At 37.4% G+C, this 20,123-nt stretch overlaps 1 protein-coding gene across 2 annotated transcripts in view; it reads right to left on the reverse strand.

Annotated features, from left to right (window-relative positions):
* Tbx15 (T-box 15) overlaps positions 1 to 20,123 on the reverse strand; it is a 132,539-nt gene that overhangs the window by 48,958 nt on the left and 63,458 nt on the right. For both annotated transcript variants that reach the window (XM_004646169.3, XM_023706470.1), the window contains exons 2-5: positions 13,583 to 13,796; positions 8,116 to 8,217; positions 6,277 to 6,448; positions 3,566 to 3,733 (exon numbers count right to left, since the gene is read on the reverse strand). In XM_004646169.3, the coding sequence (XP_004646226.1) occupies positions 3,566 to 3,733; positions 6,277 to 6,448; positions 8,116 to 8,217; positions 13,583 to 13,796 (656 nt within the window). The remainder of the gene's footprint in view (positions 1 to 3,565; positions 3,734 to 6,276; positions 6,449 to 8,115; positions 8,218 to 13,582; positions 13,797 to 20,123) is intronic.

Raw genomic sequence — 20,123 nt, forward strand, 5'->3', positions numbered from 1 at the left:
AAAAAAAAAAAAAAAAAAAAACCAGGGCTGGCCAAGTAGCTCAGCAAATTGAAGTGCCTTCAGGCAGGCATAGGGGCACAAGGTTCGATCTCCAATCCCCAGGCCTGCCATGCTGACCCTGCCCATGGGGTATGCTGAGACGGGGCATAGTGGCACACGCCTGTAATCCTAGCTCGTGGGAGGCTATAAATAGGCAGATCACTATGAGTCCAATCTAATAGTGAGACCCTGAACATGCTGTAGACCCTTCCCTAAAAATACAAAAAAGAAAAAGAAAAAAAGAAAAACATTAGAAACAATAAAAAATTTCATTAAAAAAAGTAATAGGAATTTGACAGTTGTTGCTCCATTGCATAAAGTTATCTTCAAATTAGTTGTTTAGCCAGGCAGACACTAACTGGCAAACTAGTAAACAATTTTTTTTTAAGTTATAAGAAATTAAACAGAAGAAAATTAGATAAATAAAATTTAAGAATTAACTGGTCTTTCCAATAGATGAGCAGAAATCAGCAGTACCATTATCCAAGCTATATTCATATACACACGAACATTTTTCCCTTTTTTCCTGCATAGTTCAGTGGTTAAGAGCATGTTCTTGGCATGTGAAAACTCAATTTTTTTTTAATGAACAATTTGTCCTTTGATCTTCTCTCCGTAGATTGTTCTCCTCTATTCCTCTGTAGGCACAGCTACGGGGCCTACTGTTAAGTGGATATCAATTTGTGTCTATGAATTCATGCATGTTTCCTTGTCTGGTTCTCATAACTAGGTGAGGCAGACACACTCTAAAACCAAATATCGTAATTTGAAAAAAGTTAATAACCATGTAATTTTTCATTGATAAAGTCAGAAGTCAACAAGGTAGATCTATCTGCTGCCAGATCACATGACTTGAAGCATGGCATCTAGCCCTCATCCCAGTCCAGAAGTAGACAAAGTATTTGTCTGAGTGGAATATACTCAGATGCTAGAACACCGCTATGAGAGAGTAGAGGACAGGAAAGGAGTTTGGGCTGCCCCTGTTTGATCCTTTCCCAATGTCAAAGCTGTAACCTCCAAGTTTCAGTTTGGGCTACAGAACAGCTCTCCTAGCCTCTAGACCTGACCTCCATGAGCTGATCCTGTGTCCATGCTTCCAAATCCTAGCTAGTTCTATAATTAAGTCCTAAAGTGGGAATATCCCTAACCACATCATGCCTTCATGGGAAACTAACGATAGGTGTGGAAGTCTTGGAGAAAGCCCATTCAGTTACTCTAAGAGCTGACCCTAACTCACCCTCTTCTGAGCCACTGTTAATCCCATTTCCAGTTGTTCCAAAGGCCTTGTCTCTATATTGTTGATATATATCTATATTGTTGTATGAGAGATTTAAAAATGATGGCTGAGTTTTCCACATAGCCACTTAGTGGCATCTGCAATTTATCACCTAAGGATTTTGAGGTGGTTAAATAGATTTTAAATAGAATTCAAAGCGAACTAAACCTCCTTCCCTACCTTAAATCAACTGTGGCATCCATAAAGAAAATCTCAAGTTGGTAACACTTTAGAGCTGTCAAGAAGGTCTGACAATCATATAGCACTTAATATTTCCTGGACTTAGGCTTTGTCCTATAGCAAATCCTTCTCAAGGTAAGGAACGTGTAAAGAATGCTAACTAGACATGCCATAGGGCCAGCCAAATAGCTCAGTGGATTAAAGCACCTGCAAGCAGATGCAGGGGCCAGGGGTTCAATCCTGAGCCTGGCGGCCTGCCCCTGGGGTGTGCTGAGAGGCAATTGAGACTGGGTGTGGTGGCACACACCTGTAATCCCAGCTCTTTGGAGGCTGTAAACAGGTGGATCACTATGAGTCTAATCTAGTACTGAAACCTTGAATACCCTGTAGACCCTTCACTAAAACACACACACACACACACCATAAAAGAAATTTGCTATCCATTTAAACCAAAGCCTACATAACTCGGCTTTACCTGCTTTACACACATGAAGTGCTCAATAAATAATTAGCAAATGCACATTTTCCTCAATTGCTTTAAGAACAAAATAGAGTGTTCAGTGGAAAAGGTGTTATGCAAAGTAGTACAAGTTTATTGGGCTTCCAAATGCTCCCCAATAAAAGCATGTGAATTCTTAAGCAAGACAAAAATTTCTTAGCTGTCTCAAAGAACTTACTGCATGATCCTTTTTATTAGACAATTTGCCAAAAGATAAAATAAAATACAAGTTAAAGTGTACTAAATTTAAAAGTTTCAGGAGCTAAGAAGGTGGCTCAATGACAGAGCACTTGCATGACATAAGGCAAGACCTTAGGTTTTGCATGATAAAATGGGGCTGTGGGCTCCACATGCAAATCTTTGGGAATTCCATAAGAAGAGATCATTGTAAATCCATCTAGCTACCCTCCTCAAATAAAAGAACGAAGTGGAGAAGGGAGGACAAGCTACAGGCTGGGGAGGAGGCGGGAAAAATACAATTCAAATATACTTTGTACAGGTAGAAATATAATGAATGTGACCCATATGTATGACAAACATGTACTAATAAAAAATAAATTTAAAAAATAAAAACAAAAGAAAAATAATGTTTAGAATGACAAAAACAGCTCCAGGTGGTTTCCTGCTCTTCCCCATCCATGTATCTCCTGTGTTAGTCTAGCTAGTTCGTGTGTGTGTGTGTGTGTGTGTGTGTGTGTGTGTGTGTGTGAAAGAGAGAGAGAGAGAGAGAGAGACAGAGACAGAGACAGAGAGAGACAGAGACAGAGAGAGACAGAGAGAAGAGAAAGAGAAAGAGAGAGAGAGATCAGAAAAAGTACCAGCACTCCCAGAAAATCTTCATTTCCCATACCAAGAAATACTCTGTTTACGTGTTTGCCATTGAAGCAACCCACTGCATTATCATTCCATATTTATGCGTCTTTCACTCAAGTAAAAAGTTTTTGTTCAGGAAAAGAATCATCTTTGCTCTTTAATCAGCTCTATTTATCTAATGTTGGAACATGGCTATTTCTCAATAAGTATTTGTAGAATAAATGAGCATATCAGATACATAAAAACTTACAGATCTTAAGGTGTGGCTGGTGACCGCATGGAGATAAATCTAGTCTGAAAGTTTAAATGGAAGTGGCAGTCTTAAACAGTTTCAGGGCTCAATGACTTTGATTACAGCCTGGTGGAGGGGTACACAGATGACATCAGGTAACAGGGGAAAGTATGAATCCAGCATCAGTGCTGGCAAAGGAATTCCAAATGAGGGGGAGCAATTGATGGTATGTGGTAGAGATCATGATCACAGATGCAAGTACAGAGAAACATGAAAATAACTCTTAGGAGGTTTGGGCCCCTTGATCAAGGAAGGATCTTGTCTCTGATCTAAATGTAGACTTTTCCAGCTGTCACAAAGCATTACCATATTGGCATCTCCAATGGCCCCTGAGTAGTGTAAGACTAGTGTCTGTCACTCTGACATTTCAGTGCCATCGACAAGGACTGTGTCTATGTTACGAAAACCAAGAATAACCTTCTTATAAAGCAGATGTAGCAGAAGATTCTCAAAAGGAGACTCTTACCTGCTGGTTCTGATAGGCTGTAACTGTGGTGAACACAGTCTCAGGAAAGTTGAAGGTTTTCACACCATCCCCCACAGGGACAGGCTTGGTGGGGGAAAGGTCACTGCTGAAGTCCTTGCGGATCACGTGAACGCGAGGCTGGTATTTATGCATAGAGTGCAGAATAATCTGAAATGAGAAGAAGAAATGTAGTAGGCTTGACTTCAAGGTCCCTATATCTTTTCAAGTTTTCATGCAAAATAAATCACAAGACAGAAGCATTGTGGGAATATTCAGGATTGGGGGTAGGATGTACAAGAAGCTGCAAGTTAGTACATCTGCCCCTTGGAGGAAGAATTAAATCAATGGATGACATTGCATGGAAATATATAGTAGGATATCCCTATTATAAATGGTAGGTAAAATATATCTGTTTTAATTTGAAGACTATTGAAAGACTTCTAGTATTAGATGATATATCCACCTGAAAGTTCTCAGGACTTCTACAAGGACTCCCTCCCAGATGTAAATTTTTAGCATGGTGTATTTAAATTCTACGAGCTATTATTTGCACCTGTCTTTTAATTTAAGAACATTGTTTACATTATCTGACTGTGAGTTGTATACATATGTTCTCACTTCATCAGAAAACTGTCGTTTCTAGGAGAACCTATACTGTAACATCCTGCAACTCAGTGGTGTCCCAAATTTTCTGATCAAGGAGATTATGGGGCCACAGAACAAAGTGATTGACAATGTAGAGGGTGCCTAAGGAGAGTCATATGGAGAGAAAACATTCTTTCAGGCTTTCACAGAGAAAATTGGTCAAGCAATGGCCGTGACTCATCCACATGGCTGACACTAACAAAAGAACTACAAAGTGTGGTACAGGGTTTCAGGGTAAGTCCTGAGGGGATTTGACTGACCTTGTCAGATACAAAAGTTACAATTTTTGTTATAAAGGTCTTGCTTTATCCTGGTCTTAACTGTCCAGCAGAAAAGTATAAAATCAAGGTATAAAAAGTAAAGCCATGTTAATATGCTGAACTGTAAAAGGCTGAAGTCAACAACTTCTGACACTGCCAGGCTTGCGGATAACACACTACTATTATAGACTACTGGACTATATTGGATTATTCTGCTGAATTCATGCACCTACAATATATGAATGGCAATGGAATACACATCTCTGAGAAAAGTAAACAAAAAAGGGATATAAATTGACCATTTTGTAGTGGAAAAAATATATATCTGTATATACAAAATAGCATAAATATACAGCTACTTTCTTTTAGTTCAATGAGAAGGTTTTGAACTAAAAGTGTTTAGACAAGATATCACGTCTGCATCTTGTACTAGGAATAATTACTACAAAGACAACAATATGCAGTGTATTAATGATTATAACTGTGCTAGTAACCTGTTTTTAAACTATCTCATTGCTACTTCTTTTTCAATAATACTATTAAAATATTAAAAAATGAAAACTGTCATTTCCTTGACTATAGAAGCCATGATTTTGGCTTCTTCATCATTTCTTAGTGCTTGGCATTAATGAAAATTCAGTGCATATTTTATTATCAGAAATGAATAAATAACATCAGTTGTTCCAATTATAACCAAAGAGTCATGAGACTTCATCTTCGTGAATTTATAAATTTCTTAACAAATCAGCCACAATGTCATTTTCATTTCCCTTAGTGTATGTTGTGTGAGTTATTTTACTGAATATTGGGATTTCTTTCACCTTTGGTTAGTTTTTCTTGCTTGTGTTTCTTTCTTGCCTCTATGACTGGACTTCAAGGCCTTGCAGCAAACATATTTTGTTTAATAAACACACAGGAGATGTTTGCTCAACATTAGACTTGTAATAAGTTACATTGAACTTTTAGGATTATTTACTTAAAATGACATAAAGTGGCCTAGAAATTTTAATTTTATCTATTTGCAAAAGCCTAGGGCTATAAGGAGAGTCACATGGGGAGAAGACACTCTCTCAGGCTTTCACAGAGAGCACACTGGCCAAGCATTGGCCGTGACTCATCCACATGGCTGACACTGACAAAGGTTCTACAATCTGAGGTACAGGATCTCAGGATAAATCCTAAGGGCATTTCACTGACCTTCTCAGACCAAAAAGCTACAACTCTTGTTGCACAGGTCCTGCTTTACCTTGGTCTTAACCATCCAGTAGAAAAGTATGAAGACGAAATATAGGAAGTAAAGCCATGTTGTTATGTTGAGCTGTGGGGGACTCAGGTCAATAATTTCTGACACTGCCAGTTAAACAGAAGACCCATTGCTATTATGGGCTATTGGACTCTTTTAGAATATTTTGCTGAGTTTACACACCTATAATATTCAATAACGGAACTTAAAAAAATGGGATATAACTATGAATGTCCATTTTGTATGTGTGTATTCAAAGTGGTTGGGATAGATATATAGTTGCATTCTCTTAATGAATAGAATGATTTTTTCTAATGGTGTTTGTAAGTAGTATCACAAGTCTGCATCTTGTACAGCAATTAACCACTAAGAAGAATATATGCAGTGTATTATTTGTTGAAACTGTACTCTCGATTTGATTTGAAACTGTCTCATTGCTATATGTTTATCAATAAAACTTTGAAAAGAAAAAAAATAAAAAAATAAAAATAAAGCCTAGGGCTAGTCAGCTCTAAAGTAAAAAGGGGAAGAGGATCAAAGAGGAATATGAGACTTTAACTCACATGTCCTTGATCATCCAATTCATTGTTGGTCAGCTTGAGTTTGTCAAAACTGACCACCTGTCTCATCCAGGTATCTCCAGAAGCTAGAGAATCGGGGTGTATGTAGACCCTCGGAGGCACAGGGGAATCGGCATTGCCCGCTACCATCCACTTGGAGCTGTGGTACACATACCTAAAATAAGAATAGAGGATTCAAAAACAAAAGCAGAGAGAAAAGCAAAGATCCAGCAAACCAGTGGAGACAAAGAGATGATAAGAATGGAGAAGTAAGGAAAGAAGCCACCAAGATGGAGCACATAAGTGAGAAAAGCGATGGCAGATGATGAGGGAAAATGAAATAGAGATGAAAATGGGCAATGGGGCCAAGGGGGAGGACAGGGAGGCATTGTGTTAATGATCAAAGCTACGGCCTTCACAGGGAAAGCATTTTCACAGTCCTTTTCCTTTCTTCTGCCTCTCTTTGCCGCGCACCCCTGTGTGCACACAGGCATGCTGAGCCCACGTGTGTAGCTAAGACAAGGGTATTTTACTGCAACCTTTCACCTTTCAAATGCAAACCATATAATCTTTTGGCCACTTGTTCAGGATTTTGCTCCTTATTAAAAACATCTTCCATATTGTCCTATAAAATGTAGCCATGTGCAGAGACCCTCCAAGCCTCTTGCTTGTTAACCGTTTCACTGCTGCAAGTCTGGATGCAGACATTTTGGTGAGAGCGGAAGGTCCTTGACTTAGTGCAACAATTCCCAGAAGACCACTAAGTGCTCTCAGCTAGCCCTTTTTCTCTTAGGTCTAGTTTTGAAATGCACCATCTTCCACACTTTTTCCCACGAAGTCACTAGGCATGAGATGTTCCTGGTAGCAGAAGTCAAGTTTTCAGACATCACCAACTTTCCCACAATTCCAAAGAGCCATCTTTCCCATTGCTAAGTTTTGAAGGATCTCAGGGGACCTGCATCCCAGCAAACAAACACACTCTGTCCAAATGAAACTCCCTACAATTCAGAACATGTCTCTCTCAGCCCACTCTCTCCCACTACCATATAAGCCCTAGCCTTCTCTATCTATTTCTCACCTTCAAATTCATAGATTCAGGGCCAAATTTGCAGATTCTAATCATTTCAAAAATGATGCATTATTAACTGATTTGGCTGATATCTCAAGAGAGCAAATAAACATTTTTTGTGATCAAATAAATCATAACATTTTTGTAAGAACCACATATAAGCCATCCAAGAGACCTAGAGATTACCCTGATTTTTAACGACTTTGAGATAAAATTATTTAGAAAATTTCAGGCCAGGGAGATGGTTCAGTAGAATAAGCACTTCCCTGGCAAGTGCAAGGGCCTGAGTTCAATCCCTGGTTCCACAAAAAAAAAAGAAAAAGAAAAAAAGAATATTTCATCACGCCCAAATTTAAGGTAATATTTCTCCCAAATGAGATACTCTTCTAGAAGTCTTACCTAATTCTCTGTACACCAGGTTGGGCATATAGATTGGGCGTACTCAACTGATTTAGTTTTAAATATACTAATCACTTACAATGTTGACTAATTAATTTTAGGTTCAAGATCTATTTAACCGTTGCTGCCCTGGAAGGCATTATAGCATCTCAGTCTAACCAGAGGCATGAGGAAGACTGAAGATCAAACTGTTCCTGAGCCTGATCTCTGTCTCTAATTGCTCCATCCTGCTTGGTTCTGGGCCACAATCCATTGGCACATGCTTTCTTTGTTCTCTGTGCATGGTACAATATTAAAACACTTCCCATAGTGAGTAAAAAAACTTTTGAAATACTAAGGATGCTCACAATTCCATTTCACAGAATCATTCTTACCTGTATCTTTTATTGTCTACCGGCACAATGTCCATTGCTATGTAGTACTGCTGGTGTGGATCCAGGCCAGTGATTTTTACTCTCATAGCAGGAAACATCCTCCTGTGGGAATAAGGCAATAATGAGGCAGGAGAGGGGAGAAGTAGTGGAGTAAAATCCACAAGAGTGTCTTGTTATTAGGTCCTCCAAGAATATATTAAAGTCCAATGTCCTATAATTCTTAACATGGGCTGATGCTTTAGAAATTATATAAATTGTAGTGGAGACTTCTATTGCTGAAATAGCATCTCTTCATAATATAAATTGAGCCATTTAATGGATCCTACACTTAAAGGACTCATATCATAGCCTGCCTTATATTTTAGCTTAACTTTTAATGTAACATATATAGTATATATAGGTATGCGAATAAGTGTGTCTATATATAAATTACCTATAATCTTTTTAAAGGTAGACACAATAATTTATACTCATTACCTGGGAAATTATCAGTTCATAGTAAGTGATTATAAAATATTTTGGCTGATTAAGTTTATTTGAAAAGACCACTGTAAAAAAAATCTATTAAGAAAAATAAGAAAAAACATAAAGGAGCTACTAGTCCCCTAAAAAGGGCAACCAAAGTTTTTTTTTTTTTTCAGTGCATTAGACTGCAGAAAAAATTCTGCAAATTCTCAGGCTGTCAACGTGTGTGTCAGAGGAAGGACCCTGAGGAATAGGAAGCAAATTCCAAATGAATTCTAGTGGCCTCTGGGCAGTACCTTGTTTCTACCACAATGCTTGTTAAACTTGCCAAAGCAAGTGAGGTCAGGATGTGGCACTTTACAACTTCTCTCATAATTGAAGAGAGGAGGAGAGGGAGCAGCCCAAAGAGGTATTGAGTTTCAACAAGTCCAGAATAAAGCTCACCATTCTTCTTTATCCATAAGGAAAAAAAAAAAAAAGAAAAAGAAAAACATCAAGCTCTTTAGCATCAAGCCAGACATTTAAAATATGCACAACGCAGAAACTTGGGTTGCCCTGAATGAGCTCTAGAGTACTTGTACACAAAACACTGCATTAAGCTTGGCCATCTGGGGCTAGTTAGTTGAGCTGGGCAGAGCACAGTGCTAATGAGGTCAAGGTCAGAGGCTTGATCCGCATATGGCCTAATTGGCTCTGCTCCATTTCACAGCCGTAGACCATACACTGACCTCAGACAGCCATCTTGCAAATGTGTACTCATTGATTGCGCAAGAGGCTTTCTCTGAAAATCACACATTCACTACTTATCTGGGAAAAGCAACCCAAGAAGAAAATGTCCCCTGGCTCAAGGTCAGTGATATCATCATTAGTTTGGAGAGAAACAGGAGCTAGCACAGACCTTTAATATGGATAATGGCTAATTCTTAAATAATTGCAAATAATAATTAATATACAACATTCTTCCTTTTCCATTTTATTCTTTTCAGAAGCTTCTGTTAAGCTTCTGTAAATCCTTTTAGATTTTTTTTCTCTCCCTCCCTTATGCTTAATTTGAAAGTCTTACGCTTTGGTTTTATGGAAAGTTAATGAAGTGTAATGGTTGGTCACTTTTAATGACTAAGTCTGCCTTCACTATAGGTAAGGCAAGGCACTTTGATTCACTTTCATTCTTTTCAAAACTTACAACTTACAATACTTATAAATCTTGGTCTATAAATTTAAATTCAGATCAACAATTACTTTGTTAATGCCAATTCCAATTGTTCTGCATGTATAAATGATTGAGAAGCATCTTCAAAAAAAAAAAAAAAAAGCATCTTCCCAGCAATAAAAAGGAATTTCTTTCCCATACTACTTGTGTTAAGAAAATGTGGTTCTTCTCAGCCACCCCCAGATGCTGCATTACATTGAAAGAGATGAATTTTTTTCAGGATGACTTCTAAAACATGGGCTTTAATGTTTTTAAGTTAAATAACTGTCTGGGACAGTTATATTACTTTCTTGAAGAGGATACCTCATCTCTTTAGTGAGAAATGTGACTATGGATAAGTCATTTAGCTCTATCGCTGTCACTTATCAATCAAGAAAAAGGAAAACATAATCTTCATGGTGTTCCACAGCTTCAAAATTCTAAGTTTGAATTTTCTTAAAAACTTTGAAATCATTTTTCTTTTTGTTTGGGAGGGGCCAATACTTTATCACAGGCTATCAAATGAATTCATACCATTCTGTACAAGAAATAATTAATTTAATTACATTGCTAAATTTACAAAAGTTCTTTTGGTTTTCCAAGTCATTAATCCCTATAAGCATCTCTGTCCATGGTGCTGACTACAGAGATTGTGCTGGTACATTCAAAATGCAAGGGCTATAAGGACTGCAGTGGTCCTAAATCACCACAACTGCAGTTTGGGATGTGTGAATAAGCAGATGGTGACAAAGATCTTCTAAGTGGTCAGAGAGAGCAGAGAAACAAAGGCAGCATAACTAACAAAAAATGAAAATTGGAATTGTGTGAAAAGGACCTTTAAGTGAGAAGAATGAAACCCACTAGGGAAAAAGAGGAATGAAGAAAGTTGATAGAAGAGAAAGCCTCTATTTTCAGTACTAGAAATTGAATCAAGGTGTTTACACTGAAATACATCTTCAGCTCCATTTATTTCTTATTTTGGGACAGTCTTATTAAGTTGCTCAGTTGCTCAAACTTTTGATGCTCCTGTTTCAGCCTCCTAAACAGCTGAACCTATAGGTACACATCACTGTGCCCAGCTATGTAATCTTTTAGGATTTCTCTACACTGTCCTAGAATTATCTGAACAATATTTTAATGCAACAACAGTAACAGCTAAGGTAATATAATACAGAAATGCAATGTAGCTTCTAAACCTAAATAAGGGACTTCAATGTAAGCAAAAAATAAACTGTGAGTCTGTGTAGAAAATATGTGAACTTGGAGAACAAATTTCCCAAGATCAAGGTGAACTTGGAAAAAGAAATATGTAGAAGAAATTGAGAAATGAGTCACCAGAGAGTTAGCAGGTAGATGTTTAAATGTATTGAACTCAGAATTGCAGGAATGAGTGAGTTCTGTCAGCAATAAGGATTACTGGAGCACAGAGACCCAAAACCATGGTAAAAATCCAAAATAAAACTAGAAAATTTCATAGACAAAAGTTATAATGTTTTGTCTCTTTTCAAAAAAAAAAGAGACCTTTTCTTTGAAGTACTTTGCTTTCTTCTACACCTTGCCACCATGAAATGTAGAAGAGAACACTAAAATCCAAACAAAAAGAAAGAGATGGTACTCAAAGTAATTCAATTGAATAAGTAAGTTTGCTTATTCAAACTTTTTGTACTTAAGAAACCCTTTTGAGGCTGGGGAGATAGATCAGTAGAATAAGCACTTGCCTGGCAAGCTCAAGTTCCTGAGTTCAATCCCCAGTACCAAATAGCTCAGTGGATTAAAGCATCTGCAAGGAGACACAGGGGCCAGAGGTTCAATCCCTAGGCCTGCCATGCTTGTCCCACCCCCAGAGAACACTGAGCCAGCAATTGAGACTGGGCATGGTGGCGCGTGCCTGTAATACCAGCTCTTTGGAGGCTGTAAACAGGCGATCACTATGAGTCCAATCTAGTAGTGAGACCTTGAATAACCTGTAGACCCTTCCCTAAAATACAAAAATAAAAAGAAAGAAAGAAAGAAAGAAAGAAAGAAAGAAAGAAAGAAAGAAAGAAAGAGAAACCCTTTGATATTTTTTTTCACTGCTATAAGTTAGAAAGGAGGAAGAAGTAAAGCCATGCTGTTATGTTGAGCTGTAGGGGACTCAGGTCAACAATTTCTGACATTGCCAGTGAATCAGAAGACCCAATACTATCATGGACTACTGGACTGTTTTAGAATATTTTGCTGAGTTAACACACCTATAATATTCAAATAATGGAACTAAACAAAAAACGGGGATACAGATGAAACAGATGAATGTCCATTTTGGATCTGCGTATTCAAAATGGTTAGCATATATAGATATATAGTTACATTCTCCTAATGATTGGAGGGATTTGTTCTTATAGTGTTTATAAATAGGATATCATGTCCACATCTTTTACAGCAATTAACCACTAGGAAGAATGTATGCAAGGTGTTAATTATTGAAACTGTCCTACCAATTTGGCTTGAAACTGTCTCATTGCTATTTGTTTCTCAATAAAATTATGGGGAAAAAATTAGAGAGGAGAGTTCCAGAAAACTTTAGGTTCATTTTATTTTATGTTTTTAAAGGGATTTACAATTCTTTTTTGTGGTACCAGGAATCAAACTCAGGACCTTGCACTTCCCAGGCAAGCACTTATTCCACTGAGCCATCTATCTCCCTGGCCCTTTAGGTTCATTTTAATCTCACATTTTTGTGATATCTTACTATACATGAATATTTCTTCATATGCACATAGACCATCAAGGTATTCTTTTACTTTAAAAAGCCATGTTCATGCAAACAGCTTATTAGCAATGTGGTGCACACCAGTTCTTGAAAATATAAAGGTAGCATAATTGTTTTGCTTATTTGCTTTATTTGTACTAAAACCTAGTCCAAATTTAGTTTTGTCTAAATGATTTTTATTTTCAATCCATAGGTCAATAATTACAATCACTTCTTTATAATTATACCATCAGTAATAATGAAGAGTTCTAAGTGGGGAATACTAGTGTTTTTGAGCCACACACACTTATGTAGAACTCGTGAGTTTCTTCTTACTACTCCTGTGACTTCATGAAGTTAATAGATATTTTTCAGCCTTTGCATCTTCCTTCATATATGGGAAAATTAAATCTCACTTTACAGGATTTCTATGAAGTTTAAAGGCTATAGTATACAGTGAGTATCCAACACAATACAGGTATCTAACATTGGGGAACTGAAAGAAGCCAATAAAGGAGCAGTTTAACAGAAAGTACATATTTCAAGAAAAAAAAATGTGCTTTTAAAACTTTTCTTGTCCTGGATAAGTAGTATTACAGTAGATTCTACAGATTACCATTAAAGTTTTATAATAATGTTATACCAACAATAAGATATAATGGAGTTACCAGCAGGGCTCAGAAGATACACCACCTCCAGTTTTTATGAAAGTACTGGTTGCTTTAGATGTTTTAGAAGATGTAAACTATTATTTGGGAAGAAATTTTTGTAAATATTGGATGGAAGGATAAATACTTGCAATCTTTACATACTGAGATAACAATAGGCCTCCAAAACTACCTAAAACACATTTGTAGATGGAAAGCATTTGTGAGGATAGAAGTGACTTAGATTTGAGTACTTTGAAGGAAATAGCAAAAGCACAGTAAACACCACAGAACCACATGACCGAGATGTCCAAATGCAGAAAAGTCAACTGCAACTTGCTTTGGCCTCAGTGAGCTACCACCAGAAAATGCAGGGGAAATTTAATGCCTCCTCCTTTCAGACATTCTTCGAGTTTGGTCCTCAGAGAAACTTCTCACCTGCCTGCCTTGGTGATGATCATTTCAGTCCCGATGTCATGGAACCTCTTCCAGAGGTCAGCACACTGTAGCTCCACCTGAATCTCCTCCATGGACGACATGGCAGCAGGCACGGGGCCTGCAGTGCCCGCCGCCAGCTCACTGTGCGTGCTGAAGGAACAGGAGGTCCGCTCAGTAAGCACCTCAGAGTCCGAACCAGTGCTCTGCTCAGAATCTGCAAGATAAACAATCCTTGGGTGAGAAACCAGCGGGCCATGAAAGATGGAGGACAGGGGCGTACAGCAGAGCGGCGAGGGAGAACAGTGAACAAAAAAAGAGGCTTGAAGGTGGGAAGCTCCAGAATATCGCACTCAGGGAATTTTATTATTTCCTTTCTGGTTTGTTTTTGTGATTTATGGCCTTCTTTCAGGTTTCACATTTCCAACATGACATCTGGCATTTTAGTAAGTTTTAGCAAGAGCTGAAGAAAATTGGTTCACAACAGGCAATATGAAGAATACTAATGTCTCCGTGTCAAAGGGAATGAGGCCAATCTGGGTTGAGAGGAATAAACAGCAAATTACGGGAGAATAACAATTGAAGACTGCAATTGAAGTTGTTTGGGATCTCTAGAAGCACTTTGTCACATACTTGAGTAAATGGTTTTTCCTAACAGTCCAATCAGTCCATTTTTGATGTGGGGTGGGGGGGACACAAGGCAAGCATATAAGCATATGGAAAAAGTTACTTGAGAAGGCAATTGAAACAAAGGGAATAAATGAGCACAGGAGACACCTTGATTAGTTTCTGAAGTATGGGTAAAGGGAGGGGTGATCCACACAGGAGGGTGGAAGGCAGCGCAACCAAATAAAGCTGGCATGCTATGCCAGATGGTCCTTCCCTGTGTCTTCTATGCTCACTGAGAGGTGGGAGCAGGGCAGCGGAGAAATGGAGAGGCTACAGTGTGATTTACCAAAAAAGAATTCCCCAGACTTTTTTAAATTATGGGATTCTGATGTCAAGAACTGAATTAAGATTTTCCAAATCAAAATTAGATTGTATATCCTTCTAAGGTCAAATTATATTGCAAATTAAGAACCTATTTCTGTAAACCCCCTAACATTCAGGATTCTGATTATTTTCTGGTATTTAATATAAAGGCTGAAAATACCACATTACTCTGACAAATGACTTTTTAAACTATTTTTAATTAACAACTGTACAAATTTATTACTACAGTGCTGATATTTCCATGTGCTGTGGACCGATTACCAGTTTAATTAGCATTTCCATTTCCTTAAGCATTTATCATTTCTTTGTGTTGGGTTTTCTTTTTAATATTGATTGACTGGTTGATTGGTTGGTTGATTGATTGATTGAGGTAGTGGAGATTGAACTCGAGCCTTCACACTCAGCTCCCTTTTTTCAAGACAGGGCTAAATTACTACATTGTTAAGTTTCCCAGGGCTGCACTAGATCTTGCCATCTTCCTGCCTCAGCTTACTAGAGTGCAGAAATTACAGGTGCAAGTCGCCATGTATAGTTTCTTTTTTGCCCTTGGTTTTTGAGACCATTCTCATTTTGTAATTCAGGCCAGTCTTGAACTCACTATGTAGCTGTCTTCCCTGGAGCTTGCAGAGATCCTCTTTCCTCAGTCCTGCAGGTGCAGGGATCACAGCCATGTGCCACCATGTCCAGTTCTATTTTCTTTCTTAATTAAATTCCTCTTTTTTAACTGTTACATAAAAACTGTACATATCATTGGGGTAGTGTGATCTTTCAAATACATGTATCATGGCATAATATTTAAATCATGTGAAACACATCTATCTCCTCACTTATCATCCCTTTATGGTGAAAACATTGAAAATTCTATCTTCTAGTTTTCTGAAGCATACAGTGTAAAATCCTCTTTTGTAGTCACCATACTGTAAAATAGTAACCCAAAACTTCTGGCTTCTAACTGCGATATAATAATCATGGGTTAACTTCTTCCCATTCCTTCCTTTCCCCTACTCACTCCTGCTTATGCTAATCACTTCACCCTCAACTTCTGCATAAACGACACCTCTCAGATTCCACATAAGGGTGAGAACACATGGTACTTGTCTCGCTCTGCCTGGATCATTTTGCTTAACATAATGAGCTCTCATTCTATCAATATTGTCACAAATAATAGAATTTTGCACTTTTTATGGTTGAACAGCATCTTGTGTGTGTGTAATATATATATATATATATATTTCTCTTACTCCATTCATCATTTGGTAGACACTTAGGTTGTTTACACTTCTTTGCTATTATAAATAGTACTGAAATCAATATGGTAGCGCAGGTGTCTTTCTTTCTTTTAATGTATTTGGTTGTTACAGGGTCTCACTATGCAGCTTGAACTCATGGTGAACCTCCTGCTTTCAGCCTCCCCAGTGCTGGGATTATAGGCATGCATTACTATGCCCAGACTCTGGTGAGCTCAGCCCATCTTGTGGACAGGACTGGCATGGCATGTGATGCTGGGGATCAAACCACGGTCCCTCCACTTGCTTAAGCTTGCCTAAGCAGGTGCTTTACTCCCCTGAGCTATCTTGCCAGCCCCAGGTCCTTTACTTTCTTTCATTCTAGCTACGACTTGCTTCTCTATCAAATCGAGAAATCATGTCTGTCAAGAACATCCTACACAGGGCTGGGCAGATAACTCAGTAGGATAAGCATTTGCCTGGCAAGTGCAAGGGCCTGAGTTCAATCCCTAGTTCTGCCAAAAACCAGAACATCCCACAGCTTTGTCAGGATCCCCATGGAGCAAATGTGCAAAGGGAACAAAGTGCTTCCTCTCCAATCCTTATCCATCACTTCTGAACATATCCAGGTTGCTGTCTAACTGAACAAAACACCTAAATATGAAGAAGTGTGTAGTTCAACAACTTTAGTTTATCCATAATCACTAGTTTAATCAGTATCTTCATCTTCTTTTTCTTTTTTCAGTACTGGGGATTGAACTCAGGACCCTGAACTTACCGGGCAAGCACTTATTCTACTAAGCTATCTCCCAAGACCCAGTATATTCATCTTTAAAATATTGTATAAGTACATTGTAAATGTGTAAGCATATAACATTATTCCTTGAGCTAACCAAGAGCTATATTTGGTCTCCTTAAAGCATGGATTAGTAAGCTACTTATCTAAGATCTACTCCTGAGTGATGAATTCCTATCCTACCCTGATTCTGGTCCCTTTTGGTAGCACAACCATTTTATCATCACACTCAAAAAAAAAAAAAAAAATTCAGAATCCCTAAGACATATAGCACCTCACTTATCATAAATATCATGAATGTTTTTGAAAAGTTTCTCAAAATAAGACTTAAAAATAACCTTAAAAAATAGCCTTAATAGCCAACATTTTGGCTCTAACCCTTCAAGGTCAGAGAGGGCTCAGGACATAAGAGAACGTGCTCTGTGACATCTTGTAACTCAGAGGTATCCCAAATTTTCTGATCAAGGAGAGTATGGGGCCACAGAGCAAAGTGATCAACGATGTAGAGTGTGCCTAAGGAGAGTTACCTGGAGAGAAAACATTCTCTCAGGCTTTCGTAGAGAGCAAATTGGTCAAGCAATGGCCGTGACTCATCCAGATGGCTGACACTGACAAAAGATCTACAGGGTGCTATATGGTTTCAGGGTAAATCTGGAGGGGATTTGACTGACCTTGTCAGATACAAAAGTTACAATTTTAGTTATATAGGTCATGCTTTAACTTGGTGTTAACCATACAGCAGAAAAGTATAACCACAAGGTATAAAAATCAATGCCATATTAATATGCTGAGCTACAAAAGGCTTAAGTCAACAACTTCTGACAATTGCCAGTTCTGCTGATAACCCACTACTATTATGGACTATTGGACTATACTGGGCTGTTTCACTGAATTTAAGTACCTACAATCTTTAGACTGATTTCAAGTATGAAAAGATCCTTTAAAGACTTCTACAAATACAGCTTCTCTAACAATAATTGAACACCCATCTCTGACAAAACAAAACTAAAAAGGGGGATATAAAGGACCATTTTATAGTGAAAAAAATATCCATATGTACATACAAAATAGTTAGGGTAGCTATTCAGCTACCTTCTATTAGTTAAATGAGAAGAAAGATTTATACTAATATTGTTTAGAGTAGATATCACGTCTGCATCTTGTCCTCTGAATAGCTACTATGAAGACAACAATATGCAATGCATTAATTATTGTAACTGTCCTACCAACCTGTTTGGAAACTTTCATTGCTATTTTTTCTCATTAAAATGAATAAAAATTAAGAAAAAATAGCCTTAGCTTACCAAAGAGAAGTGTTACAAAACCTCATCATGATAATGTGCCACCATTGCAAAATCATTAGAAGCAGCAACCCTAAATAAAGACTAGACCAAGTTTTTGATCCATGATTTTCTCCAATATAGGTTCAGAAAGAGGGAAGGGGGGAAGAAGGGTCTCTCCACTGAGCCACAGATATTTAATGGTCACCAAGGTAGGGCTACAGTTGAAATGAGGACTATGGGTGGAGAATTAGGAAAAAGGAGACCCTATACCACATGGAATGAAAAGGGACTCAAAAATCTCAGAGTAACCAGGTGGGTTGATGCATGTCTGTAATCCCAGAACTCTGGGAGGCTGCAGCAAGAGGACTGAAAGTTTGAACTCAGCCTGGGCAATTTAGTGATGTGGTGAAACATTGTCACCAAAAATATTTTCAAAAGTCTTAATTTGAAGGCCCTGGATTCAATACACACACACACACACACACACACACACACACACACACACAATTAAATGAATTCATGGATAACCTTAGAAACATTACTTAATCTCAAGGGTTCTCTTCCTCTTCATGCAATAAGAAAAACAAACTGAAGATTTTCAGAATTGCTTCTGCTTCTGAAGACCTGAAGAATATAAGAATCCTCTGTAGTGCAAGAGATAACCAAGGAAAACCTAATTAGAAGCATCAAAATTGAAACTGGGTATGACAAGTTAAATGAGGGAAAAGGACTCAGATTCACATTATCATAGGAATTTAAAAAACTGAATGAGTGCTTTCTGGGAATTTTCAATTTCAATCAAAACAATCAATGAGCACTTACGAGCACATGGCTTTAGATTAGTCACCATATAGTACCTCATTTAGAATTACAAACAGAACCCTAGACCTTGAGAAGATTTCCAGTTAATACCGATAATATGCCAAATGAGTGCATAGTCTGTGCCCAGCACTGTGCTAGATTGTGGGAAATACCAAGTACACACAGGAGCCCTTTTCAGGGTATTTACAGTACAAGTAGACTGGAAGAATTCATCAATAATATGAGACTAAAGCAAATAATGACTACAGGCATGTCTCATACCTTACAGAAATCTAGAAAAGAGAGGGATTCAGGAAGGTCAGAGTAGTCCCGGGGAACCACTGGTTACTAGAAAGTAAGTGGGAAAGACTCTGGAAGCATAGGCAGGATTTTCCTGGGAGAGATTTTCAGACTGCTGTGTTTTCCCAGAAATACTCTGAACTGCTCGATTCTTACTCTCTCATAAAATGTGTCTCTCTGACTTTTATTACAGACTACAAGAACTTGCAATATCTTGAATATATCTTACAATTTGCATTCTCAATTGAGTCTTAAATATTATAACTATAAATGAAATCAATGTCATATTTAATACATTCTTTTTAATAAAGAACTTCTGGAGAAGTTAAGCTTACCTGTGAGATATGCTACTCTACAATATTAACTTTATAATAGTACCTTACAGTGGTCACTCAGAGTCAACACTCAAAGTCAAGGTACAAATAATGCTTCATCCTCTATAAAATATGTTTCTGCATCATAGTTACATGAAATATTTAGGTTGACCATGTAATAAATTTAACTATTAATCACAATGCACAATCAAGTTATTTAAGTGAATATATGAAATATATATAGTTGGTCATTTTAATGGAATCAGATCACCTATCCAAAATATCATCAGTCACCCAAAGATAAAATAAAACATAGCTTTGCTTTCATGTTAATTTATTTTTGGCAATTTTCCACTTTCTCTCTTCTGAAAACGGCCAGTATGAACTCATTTCAGTGACACAAAAAGATCCCTTGGTTTTCAGATGCTTCTTATGAACAATATTTCAACAAGGGACAATTCAGCAAACAGTAAACATAAAGTTACACTGAACAAAGAAAGCTAAAGAAAAAAAATTATAAACAAACAATGAATAAGTTATGTTATGTGATTTGTAAGATAAAAAAAATGTATTTTCCATACAAAAAGAAAACTTTATGAAAGATTCTTGTTTTGGGTCTGCAGTGTCAATTACTTTCTAACTTCAATCTATTTTGCTTTACTAAACAAAAACTGTAAAATTAAGTTTCTATACAAAGTTCTGTGAGTTCATTTTATTGATGAATAATAGCAATACAATTTTCTTTTTTTTTTCTTTTCAAAGTTTTATTGATAAACATATAGCAATGAGACAGTTTCAAATCAAATCGAAAGTACAGTTTCAACAAATAAT

The sequence above is a fragment of the Octodon degus genome, unplaced genomic scaffold, assembly GCF_000260255.1.
Source record: "Octodon degus isolate 3935 unplaced genomic scaffold, OctDeg1.0 scaffold00257, whole genome shotgun sequence".
NCBI lineage: Eukaryota > Metazoa > Chordata > Mammalia > Rodentia > Octodontidae > Octodon > Octodon degus.